Below are 18,777 nucleotides of genomic sequence, written 5' to 3' on the forward strand. Positions count from 1 at the left end.
TTTATTTAGGGATTTAATTTATATACCACAAATACTGCTTTTTAATATAAGTACAATATAATACAGTTGTAATTATGTAACTGCTGGTGTTCATGAACTGAATGGCATGCTGTGCTGTCAAAACTTTTACTAAAATGGCCTCTAGTTAAACTTCTCCAAAGTATAAAATCATGCAAAATCTACATCCTATATGATACAACCAGTACAATAATTGAAGCCAATATCCTACAAACAGCCTGGGGCTATCTTCTGAATTTCTTCTTGCAGTGTCCATGAGTCAGCCATCATTTTCTTGAAGCAGAAGTAGTGATTCCTGTTTCGTCAGTGGCATCCCACCACGACTATCGAAACCAGTGACAGTGCGCACAGTTATTGGCCAAAATGTCTTCATTACCTGATGCAGTTCAGACTGCAAACTTATTAAGTCCACTGAGAAGAGTCTATGGTTAGGAAGCTTTACGTTTTCCTCCTGTGACTACTGGTCGTGCGTATTCCACAAAATCGTCTATTAGAACTGGCCATGCTCCTAAAAATAAAAAAAAAGTTAAACAGCTTTGAGTCAAAACCTCTGAATGTTTAAAAAGCGATGCATTTATCTTTGCACACATGCTCACAACTCAGATTTTATTCATATGAAATCCTCCAGAGGGAAGCCAAGTTGAATAGCCAAGTGCAAATTACAAAATGCTTCAGCTACATTTTAGGGTCAACATTATTTTGCAGCACACACACACACACACACTTCGCCTAGTGGACACACAGGGCGAATGTTTATGGACAGTATTACTTCAGCACCACTCCATTTAAATTTGAACACCCACATCAGTTACCTTCTTCGTCGTAGTTTGACATATCATCTGCAATCATATTTCCAAAGTCTAAAAGAAGATTCCAAGTATCTTTGGGGATTGATCTTTTATGATGCTCCTACACAAGAAAAATAAGCTGGTATAACCTATTTTTAGATTTTGTCACAAATTTTGTAAAATCTCAACTGGGCACAACATCTGAGTAAAAAGTCATAAGGTCAGCAGATCAATCCCAAACCTGGCTTGGGAGCAGCAGATCCACTGCTGCACCCAAAAGCCCTGCTGCTCATGTCCAAGATGGTGGAAGGGAGGGCATGTTTATCCTCCCTTTTTTGCTTTGCCAGATCTGACGTGCCCAAGGACCAGGCCCCTTAGGGGATCCAGGGGGCTTTAGATCAAGTGCATCCAAAGCTACTAATGCCTCTCTCACACGTATGAGGGTTTTCTGCTGCCAACCTCCAGAAGGAGCTTATCACCTGCTTGGAGAAAGCTGACATATTCACTGCGACAGAACCCCTGCCAGCAGCATTCTTTTCTGCCAGGACACTAACACACCATCCTGAACCCCCTTCCCCATCGGGGAGAGTAGGACTGAGCTCTAAGTTTGTTGCGCTGTAAATGCTTAATATGCAAAGGTAAAGACTTCAGATGCCTCTATGGACTTCCGATATTGTACTTACCAATAAAAATTTATTCCAAAGATCTAGAAATTTAAATCTCCCTGATAAAACTAAATTCCAATATGCGATTGCCATTTCTAGATCTGAAATACATAAGCATAACATACAATATATAATCATATGAAAGATGTTGCACTCTAAGCCAATATAGAATGAGTAATTTTTTAACCAAGTTAAAAAAAAAATTACCAATATAGGTTTGTAGAGACCCTTTCGTGATTCTACAGTAAAGCCTTGCTGTTTGTATGTGTGTGGCACTAGTCCTAAACATGGAAGACTTGCTTTTAAAAACACTTTTTTTGGTATTCATTGTTTACCACTTTAAGTTTTGAAAGAATAAAGTACCTCTGGCATAAGAACAAGGCAATACAACTCATTGAGGGGGAAAATGTTGAAAGATTTCAAGTTATTAACTTTTAGCAAAACACATAATTATCCCGTACTAATTTCCAAATGTGATTTTAACCTGTGACTCCGAGTGATTATACCAAAATAATGTGCGTGGCCAGGAGAATAACCTTGTTTGAACATCAATGATGTTTCAGTTTATGTAAGATGCAAAGGCAACAATTCTTCATTTATAATTCTTATAAACCAATCTTATGTATGTTTACTCAGAAAAATTTCCCATTGAACTAAGAAACAGAAACAGGATTGTAGCTTTATCTTGGGCTTTGTTACAACTAGGTTTATCAGAGGTCAATGACATTTTGATGCAAATGATCAGTGTGGTCATAGATAGCCAGGAGTTTGGCTGCTTCCAAATCTCATTTATGGAGTAAGTTAGGCTCCCTCCATTTAAACCTATTTTCCCCTCCATACCAGCATCCACTAAGACAACATGAGAACCGAATTTAATTCTGTACTATATTTGCTTCTAATATTGCTTCTTCTGAGGTTTATATTACTAATTCTAGCTTTGACCATTTCCAGTTTTGGTTACAAGAAAGGCTGGGTTAGCAACAACAAAACTACAGTTTTGGTTCTCAGAGCATGAACACAAATATTTCCTTCTCGAGATAGTACACATTATCGTGTTTGCCCTCCAGTATACGATCTTCACAGCTACTGTGTCTGAGCCGCAAAGATAAAACTAGCATTCCTTTGGTGTGGTAGATAAATTTAAAGACACATTAAAACAAAACTTAGAACCAGACTATCTTCATTCATGTGTACTCATGATAATGGTGAAATACAGAAAAGTAAAGTATATAAGTCATAGTAAAGCATATAAGTCATATTTAGAAAAGACTATTGCAACCCACATTTAACTTCTTATTCAAATGTGCTACACTATTGTTCTGACAACATTAAACATAAAATAGTTGTTGAAGATTCTGCATTCCCCTGTAGACCTGCAGGTATAGGGAGATATATAAATTTAATTAATTAATTAATTAATTAATAATAGTATAATCCACATCCAGGAGCACACCTAGTAAATAAATTTGCTCACACCAATGTGTGTTCTCCCTCCCAAAACAATTTGGATATGGAAACACACACCTAGCAAAATTTGAAAAAAGGTTGCCAACGTTGGCAAGTCTAGCCTCCTAAGTGTAGATGAGGTACAGTCATAGCTCATGTTACGTTTTTTCAGGTTGCTCTCGTGGCGACCCAGAAGTACCGGAAAGGGTTACTTTCGGGTTTCACCACTCGAGCATTCGCAGTAGTGCTAAATCGTGCTTCGCGCATGCGCACAAGCGCCAAATCACACTGCGCACCTCCGGAAGAGATCCCATTAGCAACCAGAGGTACCACTGTATCTGTATTAGCAATAACAACAGAATAACACTTTCTGGAGATTGTGCAATAGCTACAATCAATTTGGGGTATGATTGTGTACGAACATCCTTTGAAACATTCCTGTATCTCTGAAAAATTACCCTCATATGCTACTCTAATGGAGCATATGAACAACTGCAGTTCTAAGATGATTCTTGGCATATAATGTCATTTTTCAATAAACTAATGTGGTCATGAACACATTAGTCTTATTGTTCAAAAGTGTCTTAATGTACACATCTCCCATTTGTGTTAATTAGAACAAAAATTTTTTTTCAGGCTTACTTCCTTACTTAAAGGTTTCTTAGATAGCAGTTTACTACTACTACTATTGCTGGCAGTGACCATTTTAGGTGTGTCTGATATGTGCGTGACAGCACAGATGTGCATTGCACCGAACCTGGAAGTGTCCCCAAAAGATTCTCAGGCAACCTTTTCCTGAAATTGTTTGCAGAGAGTAGTTGCAACGAAACTGTACAGTGGTACCTCGGGTTACATATGCTTCAAGTTACAGACTCCGCTAAGCCAGAAATAATACCTCGGGTTAAGAACTTTGCTTCAGGATGAGAACAGAAATCGTGCTCCGACGGCGCGGCAGCAGCGGGAGGCCCCATTAGCTAAAGTGGTGCTTCAGGTTAAGAACGGACCTCTGGAACGAATTAAGTACGTAACCAGAGGTACCACTGTAATCTAAAGATAATGCTACTTAAATTGAAGCCACAACTGTACATCTGAACTTTCCAGCTGAAGATGAAAACTTGGGGAAGGGAACTGATTACAGAAAGAACATTGATTTTTATCTTCAACTTAAAAAAACCGCACAACATAACTCACCTAAACCTTTTTGTCCAGGGTTCTTAGCAAAGTTAAAGGTAAACTGATAAAAATCTTTAAACTTCATTGGATCCTTTAATTCTTGTTCCAGCCTTGGCAAAAGAGTTTTTAGCTTGTCTGTAGTATCACACCTGGTGAAAATATTACATTCTTTTTATAACAAAAAACCCTACAGTTTAAATACACCAACATAAACATGACAAATATGCTCCCACTGTTCAAGATAAAATACATTCTTTATTAAAAGAGTGTAATCATCTTCATTAAAAAGTTTTTATATACAAGGCAAGGATCAGCGTAAGACTAACTGGCATGATAATTTAAGATTTTAACAGAACTAATGACTATGAATTATTCCACAATTCTTCATTAAAGTGCTGTGGCTGGGATGCAAAAAAACCTGCACAACTGCTTTATTTATTTTCATTTTCACCCTGCCTCTAGGCCACAAAATATGCATTTAAAACAGCTAAAAATCAATAAAATGTTATTAAATCCATTTAAAACTACATGAACACCAATCAGCATTTACCATGGTAACATGAATATTGGATTGAAACATTTGTACAGGAAAAAAATGGCAGACAGAGGAATGTTTAAATATTCTCTTGAGCCTGCTAGTTGTCTCCAAGTCCACATTAGCATTCTGAGACAAATACTTGGTTAACTTTATATATTATTTTTACCACACATTTCATCATCATCATCATCTTGTATGCCACTTTTGAACAAAATTGTGCCCTGAGTAGTCTCCGATGTATCAAATGAGTGATAAGAAAAACAATTTTTTAAAAAACCCTATCGGGTAGAATCATAATGTTTCTAAATAAATACCAAAATATTCATTCAACAATATATAAAAGTATAAATAAAATAAGCTGACAGCTTAAAAACACAAACAGGAGAAATAATACCTAACATAGACATAAAACAGTAGTACTTTACTACTATTTTCAGCGCAGGGAGACTCAAAGTGGCATATGAGATTAAAAATAAAACACAAAAACAACCCAGCAATTTAATACAGCAGCAGATAAAAAGCATTCAGCTATTCTCCACCTAAGCTATTTTTGGTGATGGTTAAGCTCAGCCTTCCTTGGCAAAGCCCAAGCAAAGGTTTGCTACAGCACTGATAAAAACTGATGTCAAATTGGCAACCCTCCTCCAGCAGGCTACTTGACTTAAGCCAGAATTTTTAGGTCCAATAGGACTAACTTAGCAGCATGAATGTCTAATTGAAACAGCTCTACTAGGAACAATCAGCAATATACAAGTCTGGGGAAAGGCTACACCCAGAGCCTTCACCCCTTTGTCATCAGGCACTACAGACACCCTAGCTGTCCATGTGCGGAGATACTGTCTTCCAGCACCTCTAAAAGGTAAAAGGTATAGGACCCCTGACAGTTGTCCAGTCGCAGACAACTCTGGGGTTGCGGTGCTCATCTTGCTTTACAGGCCAAGGGAGCTGGCGTTTGTCCGCAGACAGTTTCTTCCGGGTCATGTGGTCAGCATGACTAAGCCGCTTCTGGCGCAACGGAACACTGAAACCAGAGCAGCACACGGAAACGCCGTTTACCTTCCTGCCGCAGCAGTACCTATTTATCTACTTGCACTTTTTTGGCGTGCTTTCAAACTGCTAGGTTGGCTACTTCCTCCTAATTCTTTCATTCATTTCTGCTTCATTCTTGCACCATGCGTAGAATATCTACTTCATGTATTATAATTCTGTATTTATTTTAACTCCTGTTTTAAATGTTAAATTCTACATCTGTGGGGAAGTGGGAGAGCTCAAAAACCATTCAAGGTCTCACTGCCCCAGGGCAACAGAGGAAAATAAATTCAAGCAGGCCTTATGAAGAAAATATAAAATCTAATTACTGAACAAAACAAAAACATCAAATTTTGTCCATCTTGTGATAAACTAATTGCATGGGTAAGAATGGGAGAATTTTTGACCTTTTTTTGTCAACAAAGCCAAATATATGTTTAGTGACTTCAAATGACATTTTAAAAAACATTTGGTCACATGTTTGAAAGAGGCAAGAGGACATTAGAATCATTGTAAGAAGATGAGGAGGATGAAAGCACATGCTAGTGAGCAAGTACTGAGAGAAGCATGTGCTACTGAGAAAGATGAGCCTGAGCATTGTCATCTTAGACATTTTTATGTGTTACATAACAGGAAGAAATGAACTGTCTTGCTCTGGTTCTGTGGAGGAGCCAATGGAGCAAGGCAGTTGTCACAGCACCATGGAGAGCTCCTAGTGAGCAATGTATTTCAAAAGGGGTTGAAAGTGAACTGGGACGTTTGGGGCGTCTGTTTCCAGCCACCTCTCCTAGGCTCCACCCTGTTTTGGAAAACTATACAGAATCATAGATTTGTAGAGTTGGAAGGGACTCCGAAGAACATCTAGTCCAACTCCTTGCAATGCAGGATTCACAGCACGAGGTTCCTCCATCCAAACTGAAACCATAAGGGACCCTGCTTAGCTTTTCAAATGTGCTAGTATTTTTATTGCTGCAGCACTAAAGGACCAACTCTTAAATGGGTCACACCTCTAGTTGGAGGTCTTCTGTGTCCCACAACACTTCAACTAAATCCAAAAGAGCCATAAATATGGTCTTCTTAACTGAAGGGAACAGACTAGAAGGACTGGGGAACGAAATTGTCCCTACTAGGAAAAGCTCCAACTCTAGAAATTCACATACATCTAATGAAACCATGTGCATGGCTAAGAGCATCTTTGGGTAGTTTTTACTAGGACAGTTCCCACAGTGAACTAGCAAAGCCAATGTTCGATTTTAAAAGTGTCTACAGTTAGCTATAGGAGATTGAGCAGCAAATGAATGCTACGCAAAAAGCTCTGGATACATGCACAGTTTGTCTGATAACAAATAGTTTCTCTGGACCGCAACTCAGGTTATATGTGTGATAATACAATTGTTCAGTATGCACATCTTTGAAATATTTCAGAAAGTTCCTTTTGGTCTACTAAGAACATTTTGAAGTCCTATTAAAGAAAGGCATACTCACCCCAGTTCTGTCATGCCATCTACGAATTCTTTTTTGCTGAATTCACACTGCGTGGCTGCCCTAAATTTCCATGCTATGACCAAAACACTGATACTAGCAGGGTCCAAGCTTAAATCATCACAAAACTGTTGAATCCCATCAATGCCAATTTTATTCTCATCTTGCGGATCTGTATATAGGGGAGGAAAGAATGTTATATTTTTTCATGAAGAATCACAGTTCAAAGAATTGCAGCTCTTTAACCATCAGAAAACATCCTGCTATTCCATTTTTCACAAAACCGAGGGGGCCGGGGCTCATGCACACCATGGGGCGTGGTGACGTTGCACGGCCACGGCCCCCTCAATCATGAGGGCAGAGCAGAGCACCTGCCTAGATCTGCAATCCACAAAGTTTTTAAGTTAAAGCACTTGAAGCCAAGTGGTCAAAAACCTTAAATCCAACTACTCTAGCTTAGCCCACCTACAGATGCGGCTGTAAACACACAGCTTTAATCCAAGAAACTTCCAGACATACTTCTGTTTCCTGTGTCTGATATGAAAGCAATTTCAGACTTTAAAGAAGCTCACTCCTGTTGTCTTCTTTACACTTAAATGTTTCATATGACAGAATGGAATTATATGAAGTTACAAAATTCAACTGGGTTGTGAATCTAAACCAGGTATCCTCCATCTGAACAACATGATGTCCTCCAGACATTGTTTTACCAGGACTCTCATAATCCTTGGCCTGCCTGGAACTGATGGGAGTTGTAATACAACAGCTAGAGGGCACTACATTTTTTCTATCCAATCTAAACTACACACCTTAACCTTACTAACCAACAAGACCATCCTCTCTGATTTTCTTTAAAATTGAGTTCCAAAATTTAAATAAATAGTATGTCAACATTTTATAGTACAGTATATGTTGAAATTTCAAAGAAAGACAGTCTTACTTTTAAAATTCCAACTGAAGAGTTGTAATGATATTTAAAATAGACCTTTGTACTGGATGTGTTTCACATCTCCACAAATCTCTTAAGGGCTTGAAAAACAGATGATTGCTGTAAGAGGTTATTAGACAATCATACACACAAGAACAGATTTTCTAACTTAAATTCTATGGATCACTCTAGTCTTTCATCCATCTCTCTGAGAGCCTGCTTTTGAAGCAGTTAACTACAGGTGCAAATGAAATGTCCTCTTCAAGTCTGCTTCTGTTTAAAGTCCTTATAATAAAGGACAATAAGCTACCTTGAGCTCTCCAATTTTCTGTATATGCTTAGTGGAAATGTGATCTACAACTCTGCCATTTGTGACATAGTTGTTTTTTTTTAACAAGTAAAACTAATAACGTCTTTCAGACACCAACATATTATTATAACACATTTCATTGGAGCTGTCAGCTGATTAAAGTATTTTGGTTTGTTAACAATCTGTCTTTTAACCAATTGCTTAAGTAAATTTGCATATTACCCAAACATCAGTACGTTCAGAGATAAAGTTTAGCAAATGATTGCTTACTGAAGACTGAGTAAGCTACCAAGCAATTTAGAAGAAAAGACCATATTCAATCTCTTACAATAGTACAATAGAAGTGTTAACACCAGACATTTAAATCCCAGAATCCTGGAAATTGTAGTTTGTTACAGGTGCTGAGAGTTGTTAGACCTCTATTCCCTTCTCAGAACTAAAATTCCCAGAGTTCCATGGGAAGAGGGATTGAGCGCTGTTCCTCTGCTAACAGGGAGGTTTAACAATCAGATTGCATCCATAGTACTGGGGGACACGAGTAAACTTTAAAGCACAAACACTGATAAACATTACACTGAAAGTGGCAAGGATTCAAGGCTGAGTGAAAAATCTTACAGATTTGAACCTTCAAAGGACAGTGACTGATTTATTTTTATTTTTTAAAAAGCTTTATAGGGACAAACCTATGGCAAGATGTGCCACTTATGATACAGATCTCCTGCTCAGTCAGGTTGAGATGGCATAAAGTCCCCAACCCTGGTTCAGTCAAGATACACTGGTGTAGCTTGCACATCCCAGCTCAGCCAGTTGAGCTATGGCTGGTATACATCCCCAAAAAGGGGTGTTATGGGGCTAAGCTCACTGAAGTGCAGCAGGAGCAGGAATGAGGGAGCAATGCAGCCATGATCTCCTCTGCAGGAGCTTGCACACTGGGCCATGTTTTAGCTTTGTATTACTTGTGAAAGAGAGCACAGAATATAAATCCAAGCAAATTACAGATTTAAATATAAATAATTCAACAGTGATGGTCTCACATATAACTGCAAAAAATTAAGTAAGTTTTCACTCCTTCACTGGATACTAAGCCTTTTTAAGAAATTCATATTGTTCTACCTCCCAATTTGCGTGCATCCAATTGACATGCGACTGGATGCACTGCATCGACCCGGAAAACAGAATGAACCGGGGTGTAACGTGCTTATGTGCACTCTGCCATTGTGCACGATTACCCAGAATGCAACACCCATGTAAATTGGGGGTTGCTTGTACAATAATAAAATACAGACAACCCCAAGTGTGCACGGGGGTTGTGTTCTGGGTGATCACGCATGTTAGCAGAGTGCACATAAGCCCCACCCCTACTTTCAAAGGAGTTGTTGGCACCTGTCCTTCTCAAGGGACAATGGAGTGCAACTCCAAGGGTGGAGTCAAATCACTGTGTTAACAGCACCGGTGACTTCCCCAGGGTGCAAGCCTGAGCAGTGTGTATGGAGGCCCTGGGCTGCCCAGATGACAGGACCCACTCAGCCTCGCAGATGTGGTCCAAAGGGAAGCGGAGCAATACATTTGGCAACAGCCTGGCTGCAGGAGTTGCCCGAAGGAGGTGTACAAGATGCCATCTAACCATTTTAGGGACTCTGCTCTGGATTTGTGTAGGGTTTGCTCCTTAGCTTTTTCTTCTCTTGAAGATATTTAGCATGGCAGCCGAGGTTTAGGATCAGCTTTCTTCTAGATGGGCTACCTTCCCAGGTTCACAAGTCCCATCTGCCTCTCACTTCCCTCTAGCATGGGTAGGCAAAATAAGGCCTGGGGGCCGGATCCGGGCCAATTGCCTTCTAAATCTGGCCAGTGAACGGTCCGGGAATCAGCGTGTTTTTACATGAGTAGAATGTGTGCTTTTATTCAAAATGCATCTCTGGGTTATTTGTGGGGCATAGGAATTCGTTCATCTCCCCCCCCCCAAATCTAGTCCGCCCCCCCCACAAGGGCTGAGGGACAGTGGACTGGCCCCCTGCTGAAAAAGTTTGCTGACCCCTGCTCTATAGCATGTGCAGAATCTGCCTTCTTGACCAGTGGACCCAATATTGTCTCGTCCGTTCAATCCACCAGAGCCTGTCTTCCTATGCAACGGAAGTCCCTAACTCACCAGGGTTTGAGACCCATCGGCTACCCTCACCTGGTTTCAAAGGAGTATATACTTATATAACCATCAACATATGCATTCCAATGTGAATGAGAATGCACATTAGAACACACATTCTATGGAAAACAATGCAGGGAGTATAAAAGCACCTCCATTCTTACGCCCGTAACACCAGCAAGTGATTGACAATAGAAACTGGATCAGGGTGATGCAATTTAATTATAAAAAGTCTTCAGTTCATGTGTAATGAATCAGATACTACAAGATCCACACAGTCTGTAGTGGCTGACAGGGTAGTGTGGGTGGGGCTGCATTGCGCTCCCGTTTTTCCAATTTGCTCTGCAACATGAGGGGGCAGAATTGGGATCATTGGATTGACCCTGCAGCTGCACCCAAAACGTGCTGATTATCTCACTACGTTACCCCTCCCACCCTTGGTAACCAGCAATGACCTGTTGCACTGGGAAGGCCAGAGAGCAACACATATGACCCTGCTAGCTACAGCTATATATAGCACTTAATATACTGCTAGTACATCTCACACATACAAATTTAAGCAGCTAGATTGCTCTTCCTTAGCACGCATGCTGGATTTGCACTTACAGTGTTTTCAATTTTAAAATAGAATTATGTCATATTGAATGGCAAAGATAAAGCAGGGGGGAGCGCTTTATACTTGGAGGTTGTGATTATTACAGTAGTATATACAGAGATCATTAGAACAGAATTCTACATTCACATTTAGTTTACAGCCTGATACTATACCCAGAACCAAATGCACTGAATTCAATGGATGTTGCTTCCAAGTAGATATGTTCAGGATTACAGATTCCCCAAACCCCAAAGATTTAGGCAAAAGCTGAAACCAAGTCCAAATGAAATAATGAAAAAGTAAACCTTACCTTTGTACCTGTTATACAATTGTTCTAATTTCTTTCTGTCTATTGAAATTTTCATGGATTCTTTGTAGTACAAGTCTGGGTTCTGGAAGTAGTTGTCTGTTGCCACTTCTAGTTTCCACTCATTCTGCATTAAACAGTATATAGCAGTCCTTTCACCAGCCTGGGTAACTGCCATAAACTGGCGGACCTTGTCCTTCTGAGACGATTTAAGTTTATGCTTTGGGATGCAAAAGAAGCAGGAAAGCCAATGAAGCTAATCCAGTCGTTTGTTTCAGAATTCTACTATAACTGCCTATCTTTTAAAAGGGTTTACTTTTCTTGTTGGGTAACAAATTTCACTCCAGAATAACCCAAAGAAATCCTTGTTCTTCTGTAGTTAAAGACAGCACTCTCTTCTGAAAACTGAAATGACAGCATCTATATGTACATTTTTAACAAACAAACAAAATTCTGAGTGCAATTCCTTTCAGTCTTAGCATTACAATTCTAGATACATCAGCTTTCCTCATTAGAATATCCAGTTTTATCTTCACAGTAGCTATTCATTAAGGGCGCCAAATCCTTAGTCAAGTAACTTTTAAGTAGTGGTGTTATGATAAACCTAAGAACAAAACTGTGCCCTTATAAAGCATGAAACGACATGTAATTACACTACCATATATTCAAGGGTCTAAAAACACTGAAGATACAATCCTTTACACATTTACTTGGGAGTTAAGTTCCATTAAAATGAATGAGCTACTTGAAAGCAAACATGCATATGATTGCACTTAGTTGCAATATCAGTGGAGATACATAATCATGATAAAAATCAGAAGCCGGCATTCTAAAAGTATTGTTTCAGGTTAGAAACCAAAATAAATAATAAATAAATGTGTCATCCAAAAACACAGTAACATGAAGTCACTTTAACAGTACATTCCTATTGCATTAATGTTTCATTTGCATTTCTTTACTGCCAGTACAGTCTTGAATTATCTCTCAGTAAGATGAACGCAGTTGTGATATTTTGTGTCACCATTCACGATGGCATTTTCTTTATAAAATCCTCTTAGCGTACGAAACTGCACGACCAAAACTACAGCAAGACTTCTCTCCTATTCTAAAGAAGCCCCATGTAAAAAAATGTTTGTGAAAGAGTCCAGAGAACCACCACATTGGAAAATAAATTCAAGTAAAACATGGCTCCTGTATCCTTACTTGCCAGCCAATTTCAAGATCCAGGAATTCAAGGTTTTATCATTGAAGTAAAGAGAGGCTTGCTTGTTTTGATTCATCATTCACTTTTGGGGATAATGTGAGTTGAGCTTTCACAGGCAAGAATAATGAATAAAATATAAATAAGTAAGCAAGCAAGCAGTTTATTGAACTTCCTGAATCAGGGTTTTTTATTTTTTAAATACATTTATTCTGATTCTAATTTGAGATCCTCATTTAAACTCAGCTTTCTCTCCAAATAAACCACTCATTATTATACCTAGCAGGAGACAAATGAGGGGAAATTGAGCGATGCCAGATCCTAACGGAGTGTGTGTGGGAACGATTTAGTCTCAGAAGCGCAAAAAGGAAGGAGGGAAGAGCACCTTAGCGGCTCACGGGCAACTCATTCACCTGCGGCTCCTTGCCCCCCGCGGGACAGCTCACCCCGGCCTATATCCCCCCTATAAAAACCCCTCTCCCCAGAGCCGCTCACAGAACAGGTCGAGGCAGTGCGGGTGGGAAGAGAGGGAAGAAAGGCAAAGAGAGAAGTATAGCTTTGGGGGCCGGTCTGTAAGAAGCGGGACAAAATCGGTGTGTGTGTGTGAGAGAGAGAGAGGTCGTCAGGCTGCAGCACCCTGCCAGCTTCTCCCCTGCCCAAAAAAGGGAAAGGTACGTGGTGGAGTTAGTGGTGGTGAGAGCCCGTCAGCCAGCCGTGGTGGCAGTAAGTCCTGTACTTGCGGTGCTTCTGCTATTAGCTTCGCCTCAAGAATCCCATTACACGCACGCACAAAAGAACAACCTCCCTTTCATTCACACGAGACGCACACCCGTGTGTCCGGCTTAGTGTTACAGGATCGCCTCGGGGCTTGGAGAGCTTCAATGACGGGGAAGGAGAGAGGGGGGAGAGAGGAAGGCAGACAGGGTTAAGTCTCAAAAGAGCCTTTGCCCCCCCCCTCTCAAAAAAAAAAAAAGCCGGCCGCCTCGTGACCTTCCTTGACTGAGGCGCCAGCAGACGGGAGAGACCTAAAGGGGAAAGAGAGCAAGGTCGCTGGCTAACACTGCACTTTGCCCTTAGGCGGCAGCCCGGCGGGAGGAGCTTTTATTCCGCTGCTTCCTCCTCCGCCTGCTTCCCAGCTCGCGGAAGCGGGAAGGTGGGGGGCTGTTATTAACAACCGGCGCAGTTTTTCCTCTCTCCTCTCCCTCCCCCCCCCCCCCGCGCGCAACCTACCATTTTATCAGCGGCGCTTTCAACCAACTTCACTATCCAGCGCCAGCGCTGCTGCTGCTGCTGCCGCCGCCGCTACGGCGTCCTCCTGCGCACGCGCGTACCGGGCCGACTCCCCCCCCCCCGCTCCCTCACGACCCTCAACCGCCTGCCATCGCCTAGGATCTTCTTCGGAAACTCCCGCCCCCGAGTTGTGTTCTTCCCCGCGGTTCCAATGTTGAAAGGTGCGACGCTACCGCGCCCGTGAGGTAGCGCTGGGGGGAATCATGCAAGGCCCGACAAGAGCGAGAAGGGGAAGGAGGAACTACGTTACCCATGGTGCACTCCGCTATCAACCGGCTGCTGCCATAGATGTGTAATTGTAGACTCGTGCGTAGCGTCTCACTTCTGGGCTAACTTTTTTGTTTGCTTGCTTCGAGCGTCACAAGGGGGACAAAAAGCTGGAGAAACTCGAGATTTCCCGTCCCCTGTAACTGGGCAACAGCAAGCCCTCTACAAAGGATTTATTGTCTTTTTAGCGCTGGTCTTGCCATTTCTTTTTAAAGTTATTAACCATTTTAAAGTGAGCAATGCACTCGTATGCAGCTTGTTGAAGCACAAGACTTCTGCACGCAGTTCAGTGCTGGATTTGGGCTGAGAGGAGATCTAAGGTGGGGACTCTTTTTTTTTTTGCCGTAACCTGGAAAGATGCAGCCTCCTTTTTTAACTTGCAGTATTATAGATGGGGATGCTGAAGCCAGTTTGCATTACAGCCTCAAAAATATCCCTCGTACAAAAACATCATGTTGCAACAAGGTAATCCCGCCCTCAGCTCAGTTCAGCGCAGAACTGCATGTAGAAGCACAGATTTGAAGGAGGATACGACGGCTGTTCTGGTACAGTCAATGCAATTCTAAGCATTCCCACCCACATTTCCCACACAAAATAAGAGCCGAGTCGAAAATAACATGCCCTTTGCTGTTACCTTCTGTTTCTGGCTAGGCATACTGCTGCTCAGGAGCAGCTATACCCAAATACTGCCTTTCCCCATTGTTTTTCTACCGACGCCTTCCCCTTCCGTCATATAGTGAAGCGGCAAAAAAGAGCGTCAAAGGAAACCAGGAAGTCCCACCTCCATTCTATTGTAGCTCTATAAATATCTTACCTCTATGGCCGATGCGAGCTTGGGAGGGGTGGTGTGGGAATTCTATACTTCCCACAATGCACCGCAACGGAGGCGGTTGCGATTACTGTACTCCTCTCTATATATACTGTACATGTACATATAAACAATCCCGTTCACTACATTTCCCACAGTCCACTAGGAGGACTACATTTCCCACAAGGCGTTAAAAAAAGAAACGAAAACGCCGGCGAGTCGCTCCGCTGTGCTCCTTCACGCTGAGAGAAGCCGAGTGGTTGTTTTTGACGGGTGAGGTAATGGCAGGGGGTTCGTTATGGAGAGGGGGCGGAGCCCTCCGTTCTGGTTGGCTGAGGGCGGGGCGCGAGCTTGGCTAGGCGGCTCCTCCGAGGGATTCTATTGGTCACCTGAGAGAACGAGGAAGGGAGGCGGCGTGGAGGTGAGGAGGATGGGGACGTGGCTCGGCTTCTCCGGCGGTGGCTCGGCTGCGGTGGGACCTTCCCGTGCAGGTGAGGCGATGCGAGGTGGGGTAGAGTGGGGGGGGGCGGGAGAGAGAGGAAGTGCTATGTCGTTCGCCACTCCCCCCCCCGCTTCTTTCCCTCACTTTCCTGTCGGCCCTGACGAGACTGAGGGATCCAGGTTTGAAATGAAAGAAGGAAGAGGCTCCGAAACTGGATCCTTCGGCGGCCCACCCTCACGCGTGACCTCATGACACGGTGCATGCGCACGATTTGAGTGGCAGTGTCCATCAACTTCAGAGCCGGGGGCCCTTTAGACCCATAGGGCTGGACCCCCCCCCCAAAAAAAATCACGTAAATAAATAAAATAACTGACCAGTTGCGGCACAGATAACTTGGTTCTGCCTCCCCTAACATCATGCCTGCCCCCCCAAAATAAATCATGGTTACACCCAAGCCTGGACCCCTCCAATGTTTTATTGGGCGGGGGCCCTGAAGTGACCTCAGCCCCAGGAGTTGGCTCCTAAAGTGGCGTCATAAAGGAGGCAGTGCTGGACCTGCGTTTGTTATTTTGAGTATGGGACCAAAGGGTGGTGGTTAGCGAGTTGGATCCTTCCCCCCCAAAAGAGGGGTGGTGTGGTGGTGGCGGCGACGGCTTCTTCGTCTCCCTCCCTCCTCCCCACCAAATCTCCACCATTTGTTACATCTTTAGCACCAAGGGAATAATGGTGTGTCTTGCTTCTCTCTCTTCTGCTGGACGTGCCCTGCCCTTTAAAGCAAGCGGGGTTGGGAGTTTGGGAAGTGGACGCCGCTTCAGAATTTCTTCCTTCCAATGGATGGAAAGGATATACACCTTTATGCACCTTGGTCAGGGCAGATGTAAATGGTCTGCTATAACTAGTGTTTAATGACCGTTTCATAAACGCCTTTCCTGGGACTAGATGTTCTCCCATATATATGTAAGTAGTTGGTGGCAGCAGCAGCAATCAAGGTCATCAGACTACTCCCTGGGGTCCATAGATGTTTGAAGGGGATGCTGAATTGAGCCATAGCTCCAGCACAATCTTTAATCTACCCTTCTTCCTCTTTTCCCAGTATTTAGTGAATTAAGTATTATGGAAGTAAGGAATGTGATCTTACTGAGGAAGAAGTCTTGCTTGGGAGTACCTGAAAACCTGGAGCTATCCTTGACAGGATTGATGGATCTGAAGTCTTAATGGCTATCCACTGCTGTTTAGCACACTTGGCAGGGCACTTGAGCAAAAATATGTGTGTCCTTATTTTATATGTATAGATGCCTCTGGGAAATTAAGACAGTGGGTACATTGGGATCTCACCAACACGATGATCAAAGTAAAACAACAACAGTTTTTTTGGGAAGAGCAAAGAGCAGGAGATCAAGAAGCTGCCCCAGAGTTCCAAAACTCAGGTCTCCAGACCACTCCATAACAGGATTTGCAGCATCACATATTCCTGGTTATTGTGCAGAAGAAAGCCATGCCACAGCCCTTGACTTTAATGGGTTTACGATCTATGTTAACCAGAGAGATTTGGAAAGGTAGAGGTCAGGGAAATGTTCACTATTGTTGACTGCAAGAAGGAAGTTGCTTGATAAGTAGAGAGCATGAGGTGTTGCAGGCAAAAGGAGGAGCACAATAACCAAAGCAATGGAGGTGGGAGAAGTCAAAGGGAGGGAAAGTAACTGATGATTTATGTGGAAGACATGGTAACTTGTAAGAATTAGAAGCTTTAATGTGTATATGGCTCTAAGGAAGGACATTGTGGTGGTAGAGAAAGATGAGAGAAGAGAAGCAGGAAGGGCCCTGGGATTATATGGTGCCGTTTCTTCATATTGTTTTTTTTGTACACAGCTAAGTTAGTTAATAGGAAATTAAAATATTGTAATCAATTGTACTTTATTTTATTAATTTAACATTTAAATACTGCTTGATTGTAATATAAAAAAGTAAGTAGCCATTTTACTTTTTTTTTTTTAATGCAGAGTTGGGATCATCATTTATTGTCCATATAAGAAGATCAAGCAACCATTCCATTAGTGAAAATTAACTGAAGAGTATTTGATATAATTCAAGGAAAATATATTAAAATATTTTTCAGTAGAACCTCTTTCCATCTTGATAGATGTTAGCTAGTGCTATGTTTTGGACAAAAAGCAGACCAAGAAAGAAGATGTTTTTCATAAAAAGCAATGTAACCTTGAAGAAAGAAGAATGTGCAATGCTTAAGGTATTTTCATCTCCTGGCTTCTGGAATTTGAATTCATATTTGTTTCAGTGGTTCAGCAGTATACTAAGAATGACAGCTAATTTTTATTAATTGATCACACTGCATATATATTTGAGATGCAAAAAGCATATGATGGAAAGTTTGGGATAATTTCTGACTGCTTTCCTATGATTGGTAATAATTGGACCATGAAGGTAACTGGATTTATTTCCTTATGGGTGTTGGCTTCATTGTTTTGCTGTCAACTAATAACACCTGTGGAACATGAGGATATAGTGAAACATGCAATAAAACTGCATCGTGGTAGAGGAGTTGCTGCTACACAGAAGAAACAATGGCTTGTAGAAAACTGCAGAAAGCTATCTGGACTCCTGCGTCAAAAGAATGTGGTTCTCAACAAACTAAAAAGTGCAATAAGAGCAGTAGAAAAGGACTCGGCACTGTCACTTGCAGAAAGAACTTTTCAAGTCCACACATTTGAAATTTTTCAAAAGGAGCTGAATGAAAGTGAAAACTCTGTATTTCAAGCAATCTACGGACTCCAAAGAGCTTTACAAGGTGATTATAAAGATGTTGTGAACATGAAGGAAAGTAGTCGGCAGAGACTGGAAGCTTTGAGGGAAGCAGCAATAAAGGTTAGTTCTCTGTACAGTTGAAAAATTACGGTAATGTTCTAGAAACTAAAGGATGTCAAGGTAGCTACTGCCTATAGACAGGTTTCAACAAAGTATTAGGTTGGTTTCAACAAACTTGCCAGCTGTGCTTGGTGGTGGAGGGGGAATCACACCCATCACATTAATTTTGAGATAATGCTTTGCATAGGGCAGGCTTCCTCAACCTCGACCCTCCAGATGTTTTTGGCCTACAACTCCCATGACCCCTAGCTAGCAGGACCAGTGATCAGGGAATTGTAGTCTTGAAACATCTGGAGGGCCGAGGTTGAGGAAGCCTGACTTAGGGCAATATCTGGTGTTAGTTATACTCTGAGTAGACCTATTAAGTCTGTTTATTTCAATGGCTCAATTCTGAGTATGATCAACATTGGATATCATTCTTAGGGCCAAAGTTGCAAAAAAAGCCAATGCGTGTAGAAGTTCCCATATTA

General features: G+C 41.8%; 2 protein-coding genes across 15 annotated transcripts in view; one reads left to right on the forward strand and one right to left on the reverse strand.

Moving 5' to 3' along the window:
* On the reverse strand, positions 1 to 15,136 carry DCUN1D2 (defective in cullin neddylation 1 domain containing 2). Of its 8 annotated transcripts, none has more exons than XM_083611057.1 (7): positions 14,992 to 15,136; positions 11,423 to 11,824; positions 7,143 to 7,311; positions 4,109 to 4,239; positions 1,490 to 1,572; positions 831 to 927; positions 1 to 526 (listed from the first exon to the last, which is right to left on the reverse strand). In XM_083611057.1, exons 2-7 carry the CDS (start codon positions 11,595 to 11,597, stop codon positions 447 to 449), a joined length of 735 nt encoding a protein of 244 aa, XP_083467183.1. In that variant the 5' UTR covers positions 11,598 to 11,824; positions 14,992 to 15,136; the 3' UTR covers positions 1 to 446. The 8 variants fall into 8 exon arrangements, with proteins under 8 accessions (XP_083467183.1, XP_083467185.1, XP_083467178.1 ...); XM_083611059.1 differs by having other exon boundaries at positions 11,423 to 11,639; positions 14,992 to 15,119; XM_083611052.1 differs by lacking the exon at positions 14,992 to 15,136 and adding an exon at positions 14,812 to 14,940 and having other exon boundaries at positions 11,423 to 11,639.
* Positions 15,060 to 18,777, forward strand: part of TMCO3 (transmembrane and coiled-coil domains 3) — a 22,875-nt gene continuing 19,157 nt past the window's right edge. For 2 of the 7 annotated variants that reach the window (XR_014547224.1, XM_083610672.1), the window contains exons 1-2: positions 15,258 to 15,476; positions 17,428 to 18,307. Coding sequence is in view for 5 of the 7 variants with exons in the window: in XM_083610672.1 (XP_083466798.1) it covers positions 17,789 to 18,307 (519 nt within the window). In the remaining 2 variants the exon portion in view is untranslated. Of the gene's footprint in view, positions 15,477 to 17,427; positions 18,308 to 18,777 lie in introns of all 7 variants that reach the window. The other 5 variants (XM_083610674.1, XM_083610675.1, XR_014547225.1 and 2 more) reach the window with 5 other exon arrangements.

The sequence above is a fragment of the Podarcis filfolensis genome (assembly GCF_964270895.1).
Source record: "Podarcis filfolensis genome assembly, chromosome: 4".
NCBI lineage: Eukaryota > Metazoa > Chordata > Lepidosauria > Squamata > Lacertidae > Podarcis > Podarcis filfolensis.